At 37.4% G+C, this 20,300-nt stretch overlaps 1 protein-coding gene across 10 annotated transcripts in view; it reads left to right on the forward strand.

Moving 5' to 3' along the window:
• Nucleotides 1-20,300, forward strand: part of LOC115426401 (uncharacterized) — a 29,872-nt gene that overhangs the window by 1,302 nt on the left and 8,270 nt on the right. The window contains exons 3-11 of one of the 10 annotated variants that reach the window (XM_030144568.1): nt 1,766-2,104; nt 3,429-3,536; nt 3,689-3,803; nt 5,046-5,152; nt 5,239-5,375; nt 7,636-9,146; nt 9,807-9,899; nt 9,999-10,090; nt 10,445-10,514. In XM_030144568.1, the coding sequence (XP_030000428.1) occupies nt 1,766-2,104; nt 3,429-3,536; nt 3,689-3,803; nt 5,046-5,152; nt 5,239-5,375; nt 7,636-9,146; nt 9,807-9,899; nt 9,999-10,090; nt 10,445-10,471 (2,529 nt within the window). In that variant the 3' untranslated portion in view covers nt 10,472-10,514. Of the gene's footprint in view, nt 1-1,765; nt 2,105-3,428; nt 3,537-3,688; nt 3,804-5,045; nt 5,153-5,238; nt 5,376-7,635; nt 9,147-9,806; nt 9,900-9,963; nt 10,091-10,444; nt 10,515-14,809; nt 15,348-20,300 lie in introns of those variants that run through there. The other 9 variants (XM_030144563.1, XM_030144539.1, XM_030144548.1 and 6 more) reach the window with 9 other exon arrangements.

Here is a 20,300-nt window from a genome sequence, read left to right on the forward strand (position 1 = left end):
GAATGGGTAGACTGAGGGAATTTAATATGCAGTATTATACAAAAGTCAATGTTTTTTCATGAGCATGCATATGTGTGCTTCTATGAAACTGGTCCTAAAAACAGGACATGGGAGCTAAAATTCAAACAAGATGTAGACTAATGTTATGAAGCAAGTTTGGAAGCACTTTGGGTCTATTTTAAAAATAAATACTTATTGAGATAAAAGAGTAACTATTTTCCAGATAAAACACATTTTTATGTTATTTTACATTATTTTTAACACAAAAATCCCCATGTAACACGGTCAGAAGGACATGAAAATTACGTGCTGCTATTAATTTATTTTTTTGTTAAATATCTCTTTATTTTCTTACAGGTACATTTTGGGAATTGAACTAATTGTGCAAGGCAGAGTGTTTCACAAAAATGACCGTTGTTGCAAAATCATTTACAATTTATATGCATTTAAATGGGCAGGTTCTGCATGTAACTCAAGTGGACACGATGGGTTACATATAAAACTTGGAATGAGACTGAGAGTCATGAAAACCCGCATGTCTGGATTAAAACAAAACACTAGGATCGACACATTTAACACAGTGTCTTTATTTATAGCGCTATAGAAGACCATTTACAGCAATATTTTCAAGATAAAATGCACTGACACCTGAGTAGTTTTTCATGTCCCACTTTTGGTCCTATTTTTGGCCCAAATATTTGATTAAAAATGTATTAATTTTGGGATGGCTCAGAGCAAGAGTATTTTTTAATTTTTTTGCATTTATCTGAGGTCATCCTTAGGTACATCCTGGGGGGAAGTATGTCTAAATTTCTCTTTTATTATTGGATCTAAAAAGATGACAAAGTGCCAGATACCAAAATGTACCCAGTTTCATAGAAGCGCCCATAATTATTTCTTGTTCTTTTTTTTTTCACATGCAACAAGAAAAGACAGATAATATATGCACAGTCGTAAAACACACATGGAACTAAATGGCTTGTAAAGGTTAAAGACATGTTAAGTACAAGGGTAGGTCATACTAAATACTACTACTTTGGTTTATATATGGTGTATCAAAAAAAAAAAAACTACACATTTTGTATATATACTGTGTATATATATATTGTATTGTGTTTATATATGTTTCTGTATAGTTTTTTTGATATACCCTGTAGATGCTGTGGTCAGTAGAACTTTACTAAACCAACAAATCAAATGCTGGACTAGGACTTTTGCGCAGTACTGTATAATTTAAATATCAATGTGAAATGTACACAAGAATTCTGCTGAAGAAAACATATTTAGTAAGTAATTAAATCACAATAGACCCCAGAGAAACAATTTTAACAAGTATACCTAAATCAGTGCCATTTAAACAACAAAAGTACAACAAAAAAAATAAAGTCCCAGGCCAATTATTAGCAAAGAATTGAAGCTACACTTCACTGCGCTTCGGCTTTTCCAACCGTCCACCGCAATAAATTCAACTGAGCTGAATTTAATAGAAGTTGAGTCTCAGTTCTGTTAGGGGGTTAGGGTCTAGGTTGCAGGGTAAAATAGTAAGTGACAAAAACAATTTTTAAAAAGCCAAAGGACTTAAGGACCCTCACAAGAATTACTTTTGCTAGGCCATAAAAGATTGAGTGGACTAAGTACATCAACTACAACAAGGATTTTTTTTGTCTGTATACAACACAAATGAATATTTATACTGCCAGCAGTGAAAATTGTGATGAACCTCCTTTAAAGTAATTTACCTGACACTGACTTGTTCTTATTACAGAGGCAGCATTTCTCAAATCAGACAGCTGGGATTTACAACGCTAAGGAAGGCATGAAGGCTGAAGACTACCAGAGGCACATGACAAATAATGAATTTAAAACTGACAGTTTCAGAAGACAAGTGGAAAAAAACAACAGAGATACACCTAAGGTTAATAACATGGGTCAAAAAGATCAAACTAAGAATAACCAATATGTAAACAAGCAGCATCAGCAGAAGAAGATGAAGAGAAAGCAAAGAAACCTCAGTCAACAGACAAATGGGCGTAATGAACACCGTCAGACTAGACAGACAGCGAGGAAAGGCGGACCAGGCGGCAGAAGTGAAAATATCAAAAAGGTAAGGAAGACATTTGGATTTCAGCACACAAAACAAATGAACAACTAGAAAGACACTTGGAGAGCGCAGACCTCCGCCAAGGGAGTTCAGTCCCCCCACCCCCACCGATCACCACCCAAATTTAATCCAGGGTGTTTTTTTTTTTTTTTCCCGTAGCAGGTGAAGCTAGTGTTTTAGCGTTGGAGCACCCTGGACTCATTTTAGGGACATATAACAAACAAATCTACTGCCATGGTGATCTGTGACTAGACAAAGAGTTTAGGTTTAGAGAGTGGACAAGGAGTGGACTGAAAAAGAAAAATGTCCAATGTTTCTGTTTTTGTACAGTTTGCACTTTTAATGTTCTGAGATGTGCAACGTAAACGGGCTCATTGCAGCTATCGATATTGTTGAAATGTTCATTGTTATCAAAATATGTTTGTTGTTCTAAAAAAAGTAACTTTACTGTCATAGTTGTAAGATAATTACACATTTCCTATTTTTATTTGGAAAAATATTATCTCAGGTAGCAGTCTGGTTGAGTTTATTTGTATTATTCTAGCAAAAATCTTAAAAAAGTAATTTTTAATTTGTACGAGAAATTATTCTAGGAAAAGCAAAAAGTATTGTTACAATATTGATGTTTCTTTCAATAAAATGTATAACTGCACCACTGTTACAATGGTGTTGGGGTTGAGAGGGGCCTGGAGATTTTTCATCCTCCAAAGGGGGGCCCCACAGAAAAAGACTGAGGACCACTGCTTTAGCTGGTCCCCAAGCCTGAATAAAGGGGGAGGGATGGAATTGGGACATTAAAAAAACAAGAATCGACAGAGTATTTGTAGTTCTAAACATATTTAGGGGGTTTTTATACTCACTTTTTGTCTCTAGCACAATGTTATTCCTCTCTTGTGCATCATCATTACAATTACATGCACATTTCCAACTATGCACATTAGGTGATGATGTTATTTAGCAACTTGTACAACTTTTAGGGCAGACAATAGACGCTTTCGTTACTGAGGAGTTGGAAACACTGCTTTTAAGAACCATAACAGGGCTGTAGAACTGTTTCATGCAATTTTTCATCCAGTTTGTAACATAGGTAAGTTAACATCTACAGGTTACAGCAGGCTGTGGAAGAGAAAATTACTAATAGTAAGCATGCCTTTTGTTTTCTTTTTATCTGTTTACCATTTCACTTTCAGTCTTGTCATTGCAATTCATCAGTTTGTTAGTGTTTAGGCATTTTATAGCCTGCATCATTTTAGGCCCTAGATTACACCACCCTGTCATAAAATATTTGTTGTTTATGTTTTTGTGAATAATTTTCTCTTTGTCTTAGGAATTTCCCAAAAAAAGGTTCATGACACAAGAATTCAAAGAGCAAAATGCTTTGGAGGTCGATGGACGCTTACTCTGCCAGCATTTTCTTTGGGGAAGATGCATCAAGGTACAATAGATTCCCATATGTTTACAAGAATACACACAGAAATGTGCTGTCAGTTTTAAGTCTTGAATGGAGATTATTATTTTGTATTATATTAATAGATTTATTTTCCTGTTTTTTTGTTTTGTTTTGTTTTTTTTATCCATTTCCTGCAGGGTGATTTGTGTCAACTGGAGCATGTTCAAGGTTACAATGGCCTCATCAAGGAAGTGTGCAAATTTTATGTGCAAGGATTCTGCTTGAAAGGGGACAGTTGTCCATACATGCACAATATCCTTTAGTACAGGGGTGGCAAACTCATTTTAGTTCAGGGGCCACATTCAGCTAAATTTGATCTGAAGTGGGCCGAACCAGGAGGATAATAATAACATAATATGTATATATATATATATATATGTATATATATATATATATATATATATATATATATATATATATATATATATATATATATATATATATATATCATGTCAACTCCAAACTTTTCTCTATGTTTTAGAGCATAAAAAGTAAATTTACATTATGAAAGGGTTTACATCTACAAACTATCCTTTCAAAAGATGTGAAGAACATGAACAAACTGAAAAAATAAGTATAATTTTAACAATATTCTGCCTCAGTTTATCATTTACACATGTACATTATAACTTACAGATCACAGTGGATCTACAAACACACAAAACATTTAATAACAGGCAGAATATTGTTAACATTACACTTCTCTTAAGAAGTTTCAGGTTGTTCAAATTTGTTCAGGTGATTCACTTTTTTTGTGAAATTACACTTTGTTTTAGTGTAAATACATGAAAATATTTACATTTACAAAGAGAAAAATTTGGAGTTGTCATTATTTACAGGGGTTGGACAAAATAATGGAAACACCTTAAAACATCAACAAAATATAATTTCATATGGTGTAGGTCCGCCTTTTGCGGCAATTACAGCCTCAATTCTCCGAGGTATTGATTCATACAACTTGTGAATTGTTTCCAAAGGAATTTTAAGCCATTCTTCAGTTAGAATACCCTCCAACTCTTTTAGAGACAATGGTGGTGGAAATAGACGTCTTACTTGAATCTCTAAAACTGACCATAAATGCTCAATAATGTTGAGGTCTGGGGACTGTGCCGGCCATACGAGATGCTCAACTTCATTAGAATGTTCCTCATGCCATTCTTTAACAATTCTAGCTGTATGGATTGGGGCATTATCATCTTGAGGTGAAGGTGTTTCCATTATTTTGTCCAACCCCTGTAGATAGATAGTATTTTACTGGTCTGACCCACTTGAAATTGAATTGGTCTGAATGTGGAACCTGAACTAAAAGGACTGTTAATATTTTAGTGTAATTTTTGCATTTCACAAATTCATCCTAAGGGCCGGACTGGACCCTTTGTTGGGCCGGATTTGTCCCCTGGGCCGCATGTTTGACACCTGTGCTTTAGTAGTAACTGTAGGGAACAACACTGTACTGTTAACTCCCTTTCTAAGGTTTCCTTTACTAAGCGGCACAGTCTTTCCCCTGCAAGTTTTTCCACAAACACGGAAGGTGCAACAGAGGAGATTGCAAATTTTCCCATGAACCGCTGACTGACGTCACTGAAAAACTGTTGGATGAGGTGAGTGTGCAGATATCCAGTCTGGGTGCTTAGAACATGTTGATATGCAGCGTGGTGTCCTGAAAAGGATGTTTGTCCCCCTGCAGGCAATAAAACGGTCAAATGACCTTATTGAACTGGTGAAGAAAGCTGAACAGGAGTCTGCAGGACAGTCAGAAAACACCCAGGGGTCTGAAATAACAGAGACTAACACCACTGCTGACTGGTTCATACAGCCTGTCAGGTAAGCACAACCATGTGGAAATAAATTCACAGAATCTTCCTGTTGTTGCCCTTATTCTGAAAAAGACAGTTTTCCAGGTTAGCTGCTTTCATGGCAGCTAATGAAACTGAACATTCTACTTTCATTTATTATTACCTCCGCCAGGAGGTATTGGGATCACTGTGCTTTGTGTGGTTTTTTTTTTGTTTGTTTGTTTGTTAGCAACTTTACGGGAAAACTATTCCAACCATCTTTACCAAATTGTACCCACAGATAGGCCTAGGCCCTGGGACCAACCCATTAAATTTTGGGCCAAGTAGGCCAAAGTTCAAGGTCAGAAAATCTGGAATGTTCCTATCTCTCATCATTGAGCAATTTTTGAAAATTCATAAAAAATTCAAAATGACTCCAATTAATCTCCAATTTGATCCACCCGTAGCTTAGAACAATATCTTGTATCTGGCACAAAATTGTCCACATCCACTGTGGAATGTGGACTCTGTGGACATTTACATTTAACATTGAAAATCCCATTTACCACACATTTTTCATTATAACTCAACAAATATTGATTGGAATTGAATATAATTTGACATACACATGACTGGTACCAAGCTTCAACTTCGTATGAAATATCGTTCTTCTTTCTGCACCAACTGGCATAAAAGCAGTCGTTTAACCCTTTATAGTTCACTCATAGACATACGCTGAAATTCAACATTTCAACCTTAGTGTTTTTGGAGGAAACAACAAGACTGTATTTACCTACAACGACAGGGAGGTTATGTTTTCATCTGGGTTTGTCTGTTTGTTTGTTTGTTTGTTTGTTTGTTTGTTTGTTTGTTTGTTGTTAGCAAGATAACTCAAAAAGTTATGGATGGAATTGGATGAAATTTTCAGTAAATGTTGATACTGGCACAAGGAACAAATGATTACATTTTGGTGGTGATGGGGGGGCTGATCTGCCTTGGCGGAGATCTGCGCTCTCCGAGTGCTTTTCTAGTTACTCCTGTTTACGTGTAGCGAAGCTTACTCTGAATCGGATTGTTTTGGGTGTGCATCTGTTCTAACATGAATGGAAATGAGAATATGCCTTCAATGTCATTTCATATTTACCTCAGATGTTAGCAGGCGGTATCAAACTACATTAGAACTAAACAACACCCACATTAAATGTTGTAATCACCCCTCAGCTGCCCCTTTTGACAATGTGGGCTGCCTTGCACCTACACCGCCCTCTACTTCCCTCACCTCATATGTTTCTCCTACCTGCCCCCATGACTATGCACTGACCCTGAAAGTTTCTACAGAGACAGTGGGAGTCAGAGATGATATGTAACAAAAGCTCAATTTAGTGTTAGCTTTAGCAGAATTACTTTCCTTTATCATCTGAAGTTTGTTGGTGTCTGGCGCTGTCTTACATGAAAGCAGTAGTTCTCAAACTGTGGGGCGGGCCCCCTAGGGAGGCGTGAAGGCTTGCCAGGGGGGCATGGGACCACTCCTGGATGTTTTTTTCTTCTTCAGGTTCGAACATGTATCAGGTGGAACTAATGTTTTAGCGTGGGAGCACCCTGGACTCATTTTAGGGACGTACAACAAACAAATCCACTGCCATGGTGATCTGTGACTAGACTAAATAAAGAGTTTAGGTTTGGAGAAGGGACAAAGATTTAACTGGAAAAGAAATATGTGCAATGTGTCTGTTTTTGCACTGTTTGTACAGTTTGCACTTTAATGTTCTGTAATATTGTACCAAATGGAAAGCACTGTGGTGACTTTAAGTGTTTTAAAGGGCTCTACAAATCAATATTAATTGATTGGTTGATTGATACCTGGAAACATGGAGACTAAAGTTGGGAGAAAGCAGGAGAGTCCTGTCTGGGATTTATTTGGATTGGATGGTGAAGAAGAGAAAAGATATAAAGAAACTAAAATTAAACTAAAACTAAGCATTTAGAAAATAATGAAAACTAATAAACACTATCAAACCTGCTCTCAAAACTAATTAAAACTAACTGAATTAGAGAAAAATAGTCAAAACTAAATAAAACTAAACTATAATGAAAAATCCAAACTATTAAAACCTTGGTAGGAACAGATGAAGACTGTTCATCATAAACATTCAAAGACAGTGTAGAGAATCTTTAGTACAAGGACATCTAGATCCAGATCACATTTCAGTGTCAGGTGCACATGCTTTATTATGTATGTGCATGCAGTGATAACATTTCTGTTTCTATGTCAAAGGAACTATCATACTGATGTTCTCGTTTTCTTCCAGACCCAACTTTTACAGCAGCTCAGAGGTGAACACTGAGAAGGAAACTGGTCAACGCAAAGACCTGCTTCATCCTACAGAGGATGACTCCCCACCACATCTAGCAGATGACGACCAGCCTCACGAGTCTCCACCAAAAGAGCCAGTTTGTTATTCAGTTGAAGCTGTGCTTGGACCTCAGCTCTTCAAACCTTTCCGGGGTCTCTTTACGACTCCTTCATCCGACTTTGCGTCAGGTTCTCCAAATCAAAGTGAAGCTCCGTATTCTGTCAGCGCTGTTCTCAAGTCATTTAAATCAGGGGATAGTGAAAGCTTTAGCCTCTCATGTGAACCTCCTTTTGGACAAACTGTATTATCTACACTGAAAACTGAACCCAAACAGGTCTCTGATCCTATCCTGTGTTCAGAAAAAAAATGTGAACCTGTTCACTTTCAGGAAAAAACCTACAAGAGCCTATTATCCAAGAAAGTGAATACAAATATGTGCCCTGGTCTCACTGTGGGCTCTGGGGATAAAGAACAGTGTGGCGCTTTGGCAGAGTCTCTGAAACCAGCTCAGAGGCCTACCAGTGATGTCAAGTCACAGATGCATGTGTCAGCATCTGCAGAAATCGAAGGAGGCGTCAAAGAAGGACCTGTTAGTGAAGGAGGTTCTTCATTTAATCAGAGAAAAGACAAAAACTTCCTGTCTTTTGATGCTGCAGGCACTGCAGACTGTAACGATGAATCACTTCCTTCAAATTCTTTTACTCAGACATCCACTCCTAAACCTCACCTCTCTGACTCTAGTTCCTCCATAAAACCTTTTTGCCCCTCTTCCATTTTCAGAGAGTCTAAATGTAGAGATGTTTCCACCAGAACCACTGATGCAGAAAACTGTCTTAGTAATCTGCCCACTGAGATCCACCAAAACCCAAATCATGGTGTGAAACAACATCATCCTACTGAACTGAGCTGTAGGAATAGCAGATCCAGTAAGACCCCGACAGCGGCCTTCCGGAGCCTCTTTGCAACCCCGATCACGAGCACTTTGCAGCCTGGTCCCAGAGACCTTGACCAGTCTGGTTTCCCAGCTCCATCCGAACCTGAAGACAATCGTGATAAAAACACCACTCCAAACCCTTCTGCCACATCCTTCATCAGCCTTTTTGCTACTCCTCTTAGAGAATCAGCCACTTCTCTCCCACACCTGCAGTCTCAGTCCAGTTTTTCTAGGACTTCCTCCTGTTTTCGAGAGGCAAACCAGCGATCCGACCCCCGTGCACCCCATTCATCAGACCCCAAACTGAGATCTCCTGTTGAACCACTACCTGACAGAACCACTGCAAGGATCTCTCACCAAACCAGATCACCAAATCCTAAAAAGAAAAATGAAGACGGTCCAGCTGAGCTCATAATTCAGCCTAAAAGGCAGGTGGTGAATTCTGCGCATACCCTCACATCAGATTCTTGTAGTGAGACCTCCAAGAGCCGGACTCCACAGACCCAGATCCAGTTTTCATCTGACAAAGGTAAGAACAAGCCTACGAATTAAAGCAGTGTTTTTCAACCTTGGGGTTGGAACCCCACATGGGGTCACCTGGAATTCAAATGGAGTCACCTGAAATTTCTAGTAATTGATGAAAATTTTTAAAAAAATTAGTAAAAAAATATATAGTGAATTGACAGAGACAATCCCAATCCATAAAAGACATGACAAACTCTGAAGCTGAAACTGTGGTTCTGTTTATCTTTCAAATGTTCATTGTGGTCGTTTTCAGATGCTGCAGCTCTTTCATAATTCATAGTTTGAGTTCTTGTTTGTTCAGTATTAACTGTCAGCCTTGTAAATCACAGCTGGACTGACTGTACATATCCTGACCAAGGAAAATAGAATTCTCCCTTTGTGCAGTAATCTACACCTGGATTTACTGCCTCCATCCATACATTATATAGACTAAATGTCCTCTAAAATTGTTTGTTTGGAACATAGTATAGCAAACTATTACATGATTAAAAACAAATTAATTTTAGTAACAAAAAAAAGTTTCCATTTTGAATGTCTGGGGTCACCAGAAATTTGTGATGTTAAAATGGGGTCACGAGCCAAAAAAGGTTGGGAAGCACTGAATTAAAGTGTGAAAAGTATTGGTGAAACATGTGGCTACTGATTTTTTTTTTAATTCAATTTGAAGAAGCAGTTCTTACAAGGTCAGTCCTGAGAAGCCTTTTCCTGCATCTGAGCCCCTATCAGCAGGATGGACCACAACAAGGCAGCATCCCTTCAGGTCTGCTGGAGTTATTGAAGTATATCTGTTTTCAACGCCCCATGTTGTTGTTTTTTTTCGACAGAATAATCATCTGATACTATTTTTGATGTCCTTCAGAATGTGAAAAGACAGACAAAAGCAATGCAGATTGTGTGTTTGAGGAGCAGCAAAAAAAGAATCAAAGAAAGGCTAAACGAAAAAAGAGCAAGGTAAGACATTTACTGTAGAAATGAAAAATAACGGATGTCACCACTAGAAGATAAGAGGTCGACTGTACCCAGCTGTGATGGAGAGTTGACTGTGAAACAGGATGTGGTAGAAACCTGTTTGTAGGCACATATTTCATCTAGGTGATAACTGAACACCGGCGTAACAGTTTCTGCAGGTTTTGACGACAAAAATTTAATAGGCCGAGTTAAAAAGAAACATGTATAAATCCACTGTAATAACAAATTATAGAACATTATAGAAGTACGCATAAAATACGATATTGTAGTTAATTGGTTATCATGATAAGAAGATACTATCATATTTATTGATCATTGTTGTTACGCTCGGTCTAGGGGTTGCTGAAACGCAACATGGTGTGAAACTCCCCTCCCTCCATGTCCCTTAACAAACAGGAGCAAATGAACAAAATGACCAGCAACCACGCCACTGCAATATGAGATATTTATTTACAAAAAAGAAAAATTAAATCAGGTAAGGGAATCATAATAGTCTACAAACACAAAAGAAAGAAACCAAAATACATCAATCTTACCCAACAAAAAACTTAAAGAAACAGATTCCCTCCTTCTATAGCTGATTTCACAAAGTTCTAACAAAAATGACAAAAGGCTGGTCTGCACCCGGGGGGGGGGGGGGTGTCTCCTGGGAGGAAGGAAGATCTGGCTTTAAATTTTCCAGTTCATCTGTGAGGCACCAAGCAGAAGCAGCCAGCACACCAACACCACTCCTGCAGCTCATCCTCAATCAACTGCTATCTGTTTGGAGGGAAAGACAGAACACACCCACACACAGAAGAGAACAGAAAAAAACTAGAAAAATATAACAGAATCACAAATGAAACAGCCCATTACAGAATAGAAGAAAACACTAACCCTTAACAATTGTATTAGGAATAAATATCTGAAGTGCATATAAATATTACAGTTTATATTAAAAACGGTTGATTATTGCAAATCTGATTGTGTATGAGGTGACTAAAAAAGTATATGAATGGTTTGTATGGATGTTTTGTGTTATTGTAAGAATATACCGAGGAAAATGTGTGTTAACAAAGCAAAGGAAGCTACGAGGGCCGTTCAATAAGTTCATGGCCTCACCCAGAAATACTGGTTGTTATAATACAGGATGTTACATTCTTTCGTGATGGGATAGTGATGCTTGAACATCGATGGACCAAGTGCATTGCTGTAAATGGAGATTATGTTGAAAAATAAAATATAAATTATCAGTCTGTGTTGTTCTGTTCTGGGTGAGGCCATGAACTTATTGAACGGCCCTCGTAGTTTGATTATTAGTTTGTAAAAAGGGGGTGGGAGTCAATAAGTAATACTTCTGCCCACTCCTTTTCGAGCGCAGAAAAACTGTATTTATTTTTTTTACCATGTTGTATGATTCTTTGTTATCTGATGATTCTATGTGCTCGAAATAAAACTACTGCTACTTAACTACTACTACATAAAAACAAAGGCACGATGTTAGTGTAAACACAGTGGCCTCATTCACAGCAGTGCATCCCTGAACTGTTTAAAGTGTGCAGATGAACATTTTACTCAGAAATGCACCATTCATCTATGTTCTTCATTGGGTTGTTCATACTGTGCAAACAAATGCAGCACTTCCTCAGACGAGGTGATTCCCAGTCAGAGCAGAGCCTTTCTGTGCACAGTTTGCACCAGTTTCCTCCTGGTGCTCCAGTTTTTAGAATAGCTCAATGCCTTTTACCAAGGGACTGGTGTGGGTCCCCGAGTGCATTTTACAAAATGTTGAGTTTTTGAGTTTTCCTCTAGTTTTGTCTGGCTTCTGGACACTTAGGCTGTGTGTGATGGCTTTTTGTAGTTATCTGACTAGAGCAGGGATTAAAGTTCTCCGTCACCACGACGGATTTCCGTCAAATGGAAAAATTGAGGGAAAAAAGTCATATTGAAGTAACTTCCCCACATGTTTCGCGGAGTCCAGTCGGAACTGCGATCCTGTCCTGGGTCTGCAGGTGTTTAACACACACACACACACACACACACACACACACAGGGGGCTGGTAGGTTTAACAGTGATGATAATAAGATGACTTCTTTATTTTTATGTCGGGAGGAGAGATTGATGACTATTTCTCTTTGGAAGGAAACGCTGCTCATTCTGTGCCTCAGAAACACATGGACAAGTTCAGCTTTACCGAAGTTCAGCCTCCAGACTAACTTTAGTTTAGTGCGAACAAGTAGCTTTCATTCTGAAAGAACCACAGCGAAAAGGGAAGAAGACAGAACTGATCTACATGGACCTTCATGTTTGGGTTCATAGCTTATCTCCTCTTGCCGGTATATGACTAGTGTGCGTGTGTGTGTGTGTTTGTGTGTATGTGCCCTTCCCGTGCGTGCGGCCTTACGCGGTTATGCGCCCGACTGCATAAGTGCTTTATTTGGACCCGTTTAGCATCTTATTTCTATCTGTGTGGAACAGTACGAAGATAACATTGAATGAGTAACACCCTTGGTATCTGCAAAGCCACTGTATTTTAAATACCCTCAGAGAGGATCTGGAACGGAATAGAATTTCTGTTTCAGTTGACGTAATTTCTTCCAATCAAAAGAGAACATGATATTGGCGGAGGGGGCGGGGTTGTGGACGCAGGTTGACGACGTACAGATTATTTTGGCTAGCATATACGACATCATGGACACGTTTGTAGAGGAAGGTGCTGAAGTGGGAACTATTGAGAGATGCGTGAAAAATAGATGGAGGTGGGCGTGGCTTAATGAGAAGGGAGACGATGGAACTCCAATTAGATCATGGTGCAAAAAAATGAAGCAGGCAGGTGCGTGCATGTGCGGAGTTTGCCACAAGAAAATTCTGTATGGTTCCAATGGTAAAAAAGTCCTGATCCGCCATCAATCTGAGAAGCTGAAGATGAGTTGGTTAGGGTTACATTTACACAGACATTTTCCCCAAAATTCATGTGCTTTTGGAGTTATGTTTTAGGAGTTCCTAAATTGTTAAATAAAAAGTTTTTCACTCATTTTTTGCAGTAAGGTTTTCTTCTAGTTATTTTCACTTGCTTCAAAGGTTTTCATACCCTTTAAAATTAACCACAGAGCACCAAAATTGACCTGAAGCTTTAAAAATTTTCTGGGGGAGGACCCCCAGACCCCCCACCAATACCACTCATGACATTTTTTCTATCCATGTTACTAATCTTCTACACCTGTACACTCTCCCATTCAGTGTGTTTTACAGTATTACCAAATTTGACTATATAAACTTGTACACTATAGTAGTATTGTATTGCATCATTTTTAATAGTGGCCAATGATTTTGATCAGAAGAAAATTTTCAGTCAGATGAAAAATTTTTGCTTTAATCCCTGGACTAGAGATTTAGCCTCCATGTACACTGTAAAAAAAAAAAAAAAAATCTGTAATTTAACAGAATTTAACCGTTTATTTTACAGATTTTTCCTGTATTTTTAAGATACGGGAAAATATCAATGAAATGACAAAAATAGACTGTGATTTATTGTGTTGAAGTGTTCATTGTAGTTTTTAGTTTTTATTCAGTTATTTAGTAAACTTTTTTGTTTTCAGTTATTGTTTCGGTTATTTCATTCATATGATCAAAGAAAATCTACTTTTACATGTCAGCAAATTGACCACATTATGAATGAAAGGGTGCAGAAAGAACAACAGTGTTATATTTTCTGCTACTTTAACAAAATACTTGTGCGTTTACAGTCGTAATTTCAAAAAGACGTGTGAAATCAAACTCTTAATACAGTATCTGACATCACTTACTGCTGATGTTCATCATTTGCAAAAACACTGAAAAAAAATCAGACAATTTATTAAATATTTTTAATTATGTATTATTACAATAAATAAATTTCGTTTTAGCTTTCACTACCAATATACAAACATTGAACCTGCCTAGGGATGTAATGATATGAAAATTTCATATCACGGTTATTGTGACCAAAATTATCACGATTATCATTATTATCGTGGTATTGTTGAAATTGTGCTCAAAATGTTTAAAAAGTACTAATACACACACTGAAATAATTTAACCAAGTTGTATTTTGAAAAAAATAAAAATAAAAAAATAAATAATTGGCATAGCGTACCTTCTGTTGCAGAAACATTCAAATATTAACCCTTAGTGGTCTGAGCCTATTTTGTCTGTTTTTCAGAACTTTTGATTTTGCCTTTATATACTAAATGTTTACTATAACCATGTTTGGTATCTGTTTTTTCAGCACAACTTCATCTATCTCATCTGTCTATTATTTTTTCACTTTAACCTACTCTAAAAATATAAAAGACCAGAAAACACAAAAAAATATATATAATCCGATTTGAAAAATGTATATAATTTATTGCATAAATAACACACAGATGCTTAATGAACCTTTTCAAAGACTTTAAAAGTGAATATTGGTTCCAAATATTAGGTATATACAGTTAAAATTGTAATAAATTAAAACTATACTCAAATATTTGACAATAAAGCAGATCTTTACATAGGTGTTTTTTCCCCTAAAAGTGCGGTAATCAAACACGGTTATCAGAGAATTAGAATTTAAACGGTAATACTAACCGTCTGCAATTTTACCGCGGTTTATCGTTATACCAGTAATCGTTACATCCCTAAACCTGCCATTACTTTAATCAACCCCAACATTAAAAACACCTTTCCTTCTTCTCCTTCAGAACCCCTCAGTTGCGCCTCCATCCGAACCCCAGCCCCCTCCTCAGTGACAGACAGGAAGACTGATGAGCAGACCTGGACAACTCTGAAAAACCAGCCTTTCCAACCACTGAAGCAGCCTCACATCGCTGATAGCGGACTGAAACTGAACAGACAGGACTGAAAACCCACCCCTCAAAGGCCTCTGTAAAACATCCCACCCCTCTGTTTGACTCTGTACAACACATACTGTTTGATCATATCACAGAGGACACACATCTGCTTTTCTATTTAAAAACCTGCACCTTTTTTATCTGATGTTTTTGTGCATTTTTAAAGTTACTTGCATATAATGACTGAACATTAGTGTACAAAATCAAAGCATTTTTCCAGTGTTTTATAAAGATGTTCCAGAGAGGATTCTGGACATTAACATTAAATGGGAGTAAATTTTGTTGGACAGTAACAGAGACAAAAGACAAACTATGGGTTATGATACTTATGGTGTCTGGGCACAGAAGTGGATTAGATAATGACAATAAATACAAATATAACACTTTATATTTATGTTTAATGGTTGTTCGTCTCTATATGTCGTGGTTCATGGTTACTTTATTTCTACCCGTGGGTACATTTGTTTTGCAGATGAGATGATTGCTTTTGGCATTACAGCAAGGCATATGTCGAGGCCCAAAACAGAATCTGGCCCAATTCAGAATCGGGCCGGCCCAGAATGGAATTCTATTCTAGGCCGGCCTAGAATGGAATCCTGCTGCTATAATGTTATTTTTATACCATGTTTAATGCAAATGATCTAAATTATTACAAAAATCAATACATGGAATTTGCAAATATGTGAAAAAAAATGAAACAAACAACATTTTAACAGTAAACTATAATACACTTTATTTACAAATAGAACCTAGTGGTACTCCCCCACCAATATATGGTACAGTGAAATCGACTGAAATTGACAATAGTTACTCAAGGTATGTAAGACTGAAAATGTAAAATTATGACAAATTATGGAATTATGGATCATTTGCATTAAACATGGTATAAAAATAACATTATAGCAGCAGGATTCCATTCTAGGCCGGCCTAGAATAGAATTCCATTCTGGGCCGGCCCGATTCTGAATCCGGCCAGATTCCGTTTTGGGCCTCGACACATACATTGAACCTGTTCGGCAGGTACTTGATTGAGCTTCCAGACAGGACAAAAAGTGCTCAGTGTTCCACCATTCATCAGTATAGCAGCATGGATAAGTAAAAGAATAAAAAAAAAAAAAAAAGATCAAATAAATAAAAACAAGATGCAATAAAACACAATAAAAACCCAGAGAAGATAAAAACAGTCTGGGATAAAAACCAGGATAAGAACACAGAATTTAAACATTTGAAGTCACAATAATAATAAATAGAGCAAAGAAATAGAATAAATAACTAAAATAAGTGAATAAAGTGCAATGTCACTATTTCTTCTTGAGCTCAGTGACGGCGACAGGAACAAAACTGTTTTTATAAACGCTGTGTCCTGAACCTGGGACTGAAAACCTCTGCCCAGAGGAAAGGAGCTGGAATTCACCTCGTAAAGGATGGGAGTCATTATTAAGAATAGATGAAGCCGTCCTCTGGAGCTGTTTAGTGGACAGGGAGGGGGGACAAGACTGGGACTCACCAATCAGGCGACTAGTCCTGTAATGACTTGGCGACACGTTTAGGGCGGGCCCGCCTTCACCCATAGTCCTCTGTGATCCTCACGAGGAACAAGAGGTTCAGAAAATAGTATGGATATGTTTTTCACCAGCAGTAGAAGGTTTACACATTATGTCACAGTTGGATAGAATAGAATAGAATAGAATAGAATAGAATAGAATAGAATAGAAGTTTTATTGTCATTGCATAGTGAATACAAGGAAATTGCACATGCCCCCCACATAAAAAACCACAAATAACATTCAAACTACACTCTTCCCACTTGTAAATACATTCAACAAACACACCTAACACATCAGTATTAAAATAGTTCTATATAAAAGTACAACTATATAAAAAAGTGCTTCTGTATAAAAGTGCAACTATATAAATTAAAATACTTATATAAAAGTGCATTTGTATAAAAGTCCCCTGGCTTGGATTTTAATGTGCTGGTGACTATGGTGAATGTTGGTGGTTTACAGGGTGGGGAAGCAAAATTTACATTGAACATTTAGTTGTTTTTTCTCAGCAGGCACTACGTCAATTGTTTTGAAACCAAACATATACTGATGTCATAATCATACCTAACACTATTATCCATACCTTTTCAGAAACTTTGGCCCATATGAGTAATCAGGAAAGCAAACGTCAAAGAGTGTGTGATTTGCTGAATGCACTCGTCACACCAAAGGAGATTTCAAAAATAGTTGGAGTGTCCATAAAGACTGTTTATAATGGAAAGAAGAGAATGACTATGAGCAAAACTATTACCAGAAAGTCTGGAAGTGGAGGAAGCAACAAAAAATGTACTAAAGCTTTTATTAAAGCTCTCAAATCCAAAATCCTAAAGGATCCAACCAAATCCATGAGAAAAATGGCAATTGAACTTGAGGTAGACAACAAGAGCGTTAGAAATGCAGTAAAATATGATTTGAAGTTAAAATCTTACACAAGAACACCAAAACACTTGTTGACAACAGCAACAAATCCAACTTTAGCAAATTTTTGGGAATCATATTTATGGCCGCCTTCTAGCCTAGATCTAAACCCTCTGGATTCTGCTGTTTGGGTCGTTTTAGAACATGCTACCAATAGAACATCACACAGCAATGTCGACTTTCTTAAAGATACTATTAAAGAAGAATGGGAGAAGTTGTCACCCCAATATTTGAGGAACACTAGCGCAAGTTTCAGGAAGCGTGTGAAGGCAGTTATTGAGAAAGAAGGAGGACACATCGAATAAAAACATTTTCTATTATGGACATTTTCTTGTGGCAAATAAATTCTCATGACTTTCAATAAACTAATTGGTCATACACTGTCTTTCAATCCCTGCCTCAAAATATTGTAAATTTTGCTTCCCCACCCTGTAGAGAGTGGATGGCTTTTGGAAAAAAACTGTTAATGAGTCTGATGGTGCGTGATCTGAGTGACCTGTATTGTTTCCCTGATGGCAGAAGAGTGAAGTGGTGATGACCAGGGTGGAAGTGTCTGTGCTGATGTTCCTGACTCTTGTGTGGTAACAGGAGTTGGCAATGTCCTGAAGTGGTGGAAGAGGGCAGCCAATGGTGTTTTTCTGCAGATCTAATAATCCTCTGCAGTGCTGTTGTGTCTGTGACAGAGCAGCCTGCATACCATGCTGTGATCCAGTCTGTTAAAATGCTTTCAACAGCAGAGCGGTAGAAGGCCACCAGCAGACTCTTGCAGAGGTTGTTTCTTTTAAGGATCCAGAGGAAGTGGAGGCGTTGCCGGGCCTTTTTAACGATGGTTGTGGTGTTTGTAGTCCAGGAGAGGGTGTCCGTGATGTGTGTGCCCAGAAATTTGTAACTGCACTATTTCCACACAGTCACCATTGATGAAGATGATAGATGATGTCAACTTCAATAATATGACAGAATGGAAAAGAGCTGTTGTGTGTAATGAACCTGAAATTACTTTCACTTTCATCTCAGACAGATAACCTTTATTCAGGGGTGTCAAACTCATTTTAGTTCAGGAGCCACATTCAGCCTAATATGATCTAAAGTGGGCCGGGCCAGTCAAATAATAGAAATAATAGGATAAGAACTTATAAATAATGTCAATTCCAAAGTTTTCTCTATGTTTTTGAGTGAAAAAAGTTAAATTCCATGATGAAAATGTTTACACTACGAACTGTACTTGAACACAACATGAACAAAAATGAACAACCTGAAAATTCTTTAGAAAAAAAGTGCAATGTTAACAATATTACACCTAAGTTGATCATTTCTACATGTGCATCACAACTTAAAGATTTAGTAACAGGCAGAATATTGTATAAAATTATACATGCTTGTCTTAACACATTTCAGATTGTTCATATTTGTTCAGGATTTTCATATTTTATGTAAAAGGGTAGTCTGTAAATGTAACTTTTTTTCTAATTTAACTTTTTTATACTAAAACAAAGAGGAAAATTTGCACTTTTCATTATTTATAGGTTATTATGATAATATTTTACTAGTCTGATCCACTTTACATTGAAATGACCTAAAATGATTTTAACATGAACCTCCTCAGACCCAGCTATGGGTTTTCTGTCCACATTTGTGGACAAGAGTTTCACAACTTTATACAAAAAAAAGAAAAGAAAACTGTCCACCACAAAGGACATTCCATAAAAACTTTAAAAACTGCATCTGGAAAAACTGTTGCATCATGATGTTTCCAATATAGACACTTATTTAATAAAAAACAAAAAAACTTGTACTTTGCTGACATTTCCTGGGTATTAGGAGGTTAATATCTTCAGTGTAATTTTTGTATTTCACAAATTCCTCCGAGGGGCCAGATTGGACCCTTTGGCGGGCTGGTTTTGGCCCCGGAGTCTGATGGCAACGGGTGAACCTGCAACTGTTCAGTCTGCTGTTCCCAGTGTAAACTCTTCCTCTCCTCCTCCTCCTCTCTCTTCTCTGTGCTTCCAGCTGTTGTCCTGTCAGTCTGCTCTCACTCCAGCTGTTGACTGTCATAAACTGGTCTTCTGCTTCTGTTGTGTCTGTGCTTCTTCCAGACCTCTTCTGTCTGCATTCCCAGTCCAGTTTCAGTGCCTTTGGATGGTGAAGGAAACTGGACTGACTGACACCTGCACTTTCTTGGACATTTCTCTGAAGGACACACCTACATTTTTCAGTGTTCTGATGCTCTGTCTCTCTTCTATCGTTAATTGCCTTTTCCTCTTTTTCGTTTTTATTAGCCTACCAGCTGACAGGCTGTAAACTGTTGTCGTCATGCGATGTCTGTCATCTGTTACAAAACTTTTAATCATCGTCTTCTCCCAAACTACAATTCCGATTGACTTCAAACTTGGTATACAGCTTGTTTATGATGATGTCAACAAAAGTTAGTGAAATTATTTGGATCTGGATCTGATTCTGGATTTGGTGCGACTTTGAAAAATGTCCCCATTATTAGAGATAGGAAGTGGATCAATGCAATAACTCAGTAAATATAAATGATATCCAGTGTAAATTTCTAGAGATGACCCAAACATAATGTCCACATCCTGATCAGGATCTTCTTCTGGATCCGGGAACTTATGGAAAATTTCACATGGGCTCTTGTGGGGAAAACATTTCAATCGTCTTCTTCTCCCAAACTCCAGTTCTGATTGACTTCAAACTTGGTATACAGCTTCTGTATGATGATGTCAGCACAAGGTATTGAAATTATTTCCATCTGGATCTGATTCTGGATTTGGTGCGACTTTGAAAAATGTTCCCATTATAACAGATAGGAAGTGGATTGATCTAATAAATCAGTATTAATGATATCAAATTGGAATTTGAATTTTTTA

Source organism: Sphaeramia orbicularis, chromosome 1 (genome assembly GCF_902148855.1).
Source record: "Sphaeramia orbicularis chromosome 1, fSphaOr1.1, whole genome shotgun sequence".
In the NCBI taxonomy this organism is placed as follows: domain Eukaryota; kingdom Metazoa; phylum Chordata; class Actinopteri; order Kurtiformes; family Apogonidae; genus Sphaeramia; species Sphaeramia orbicularis.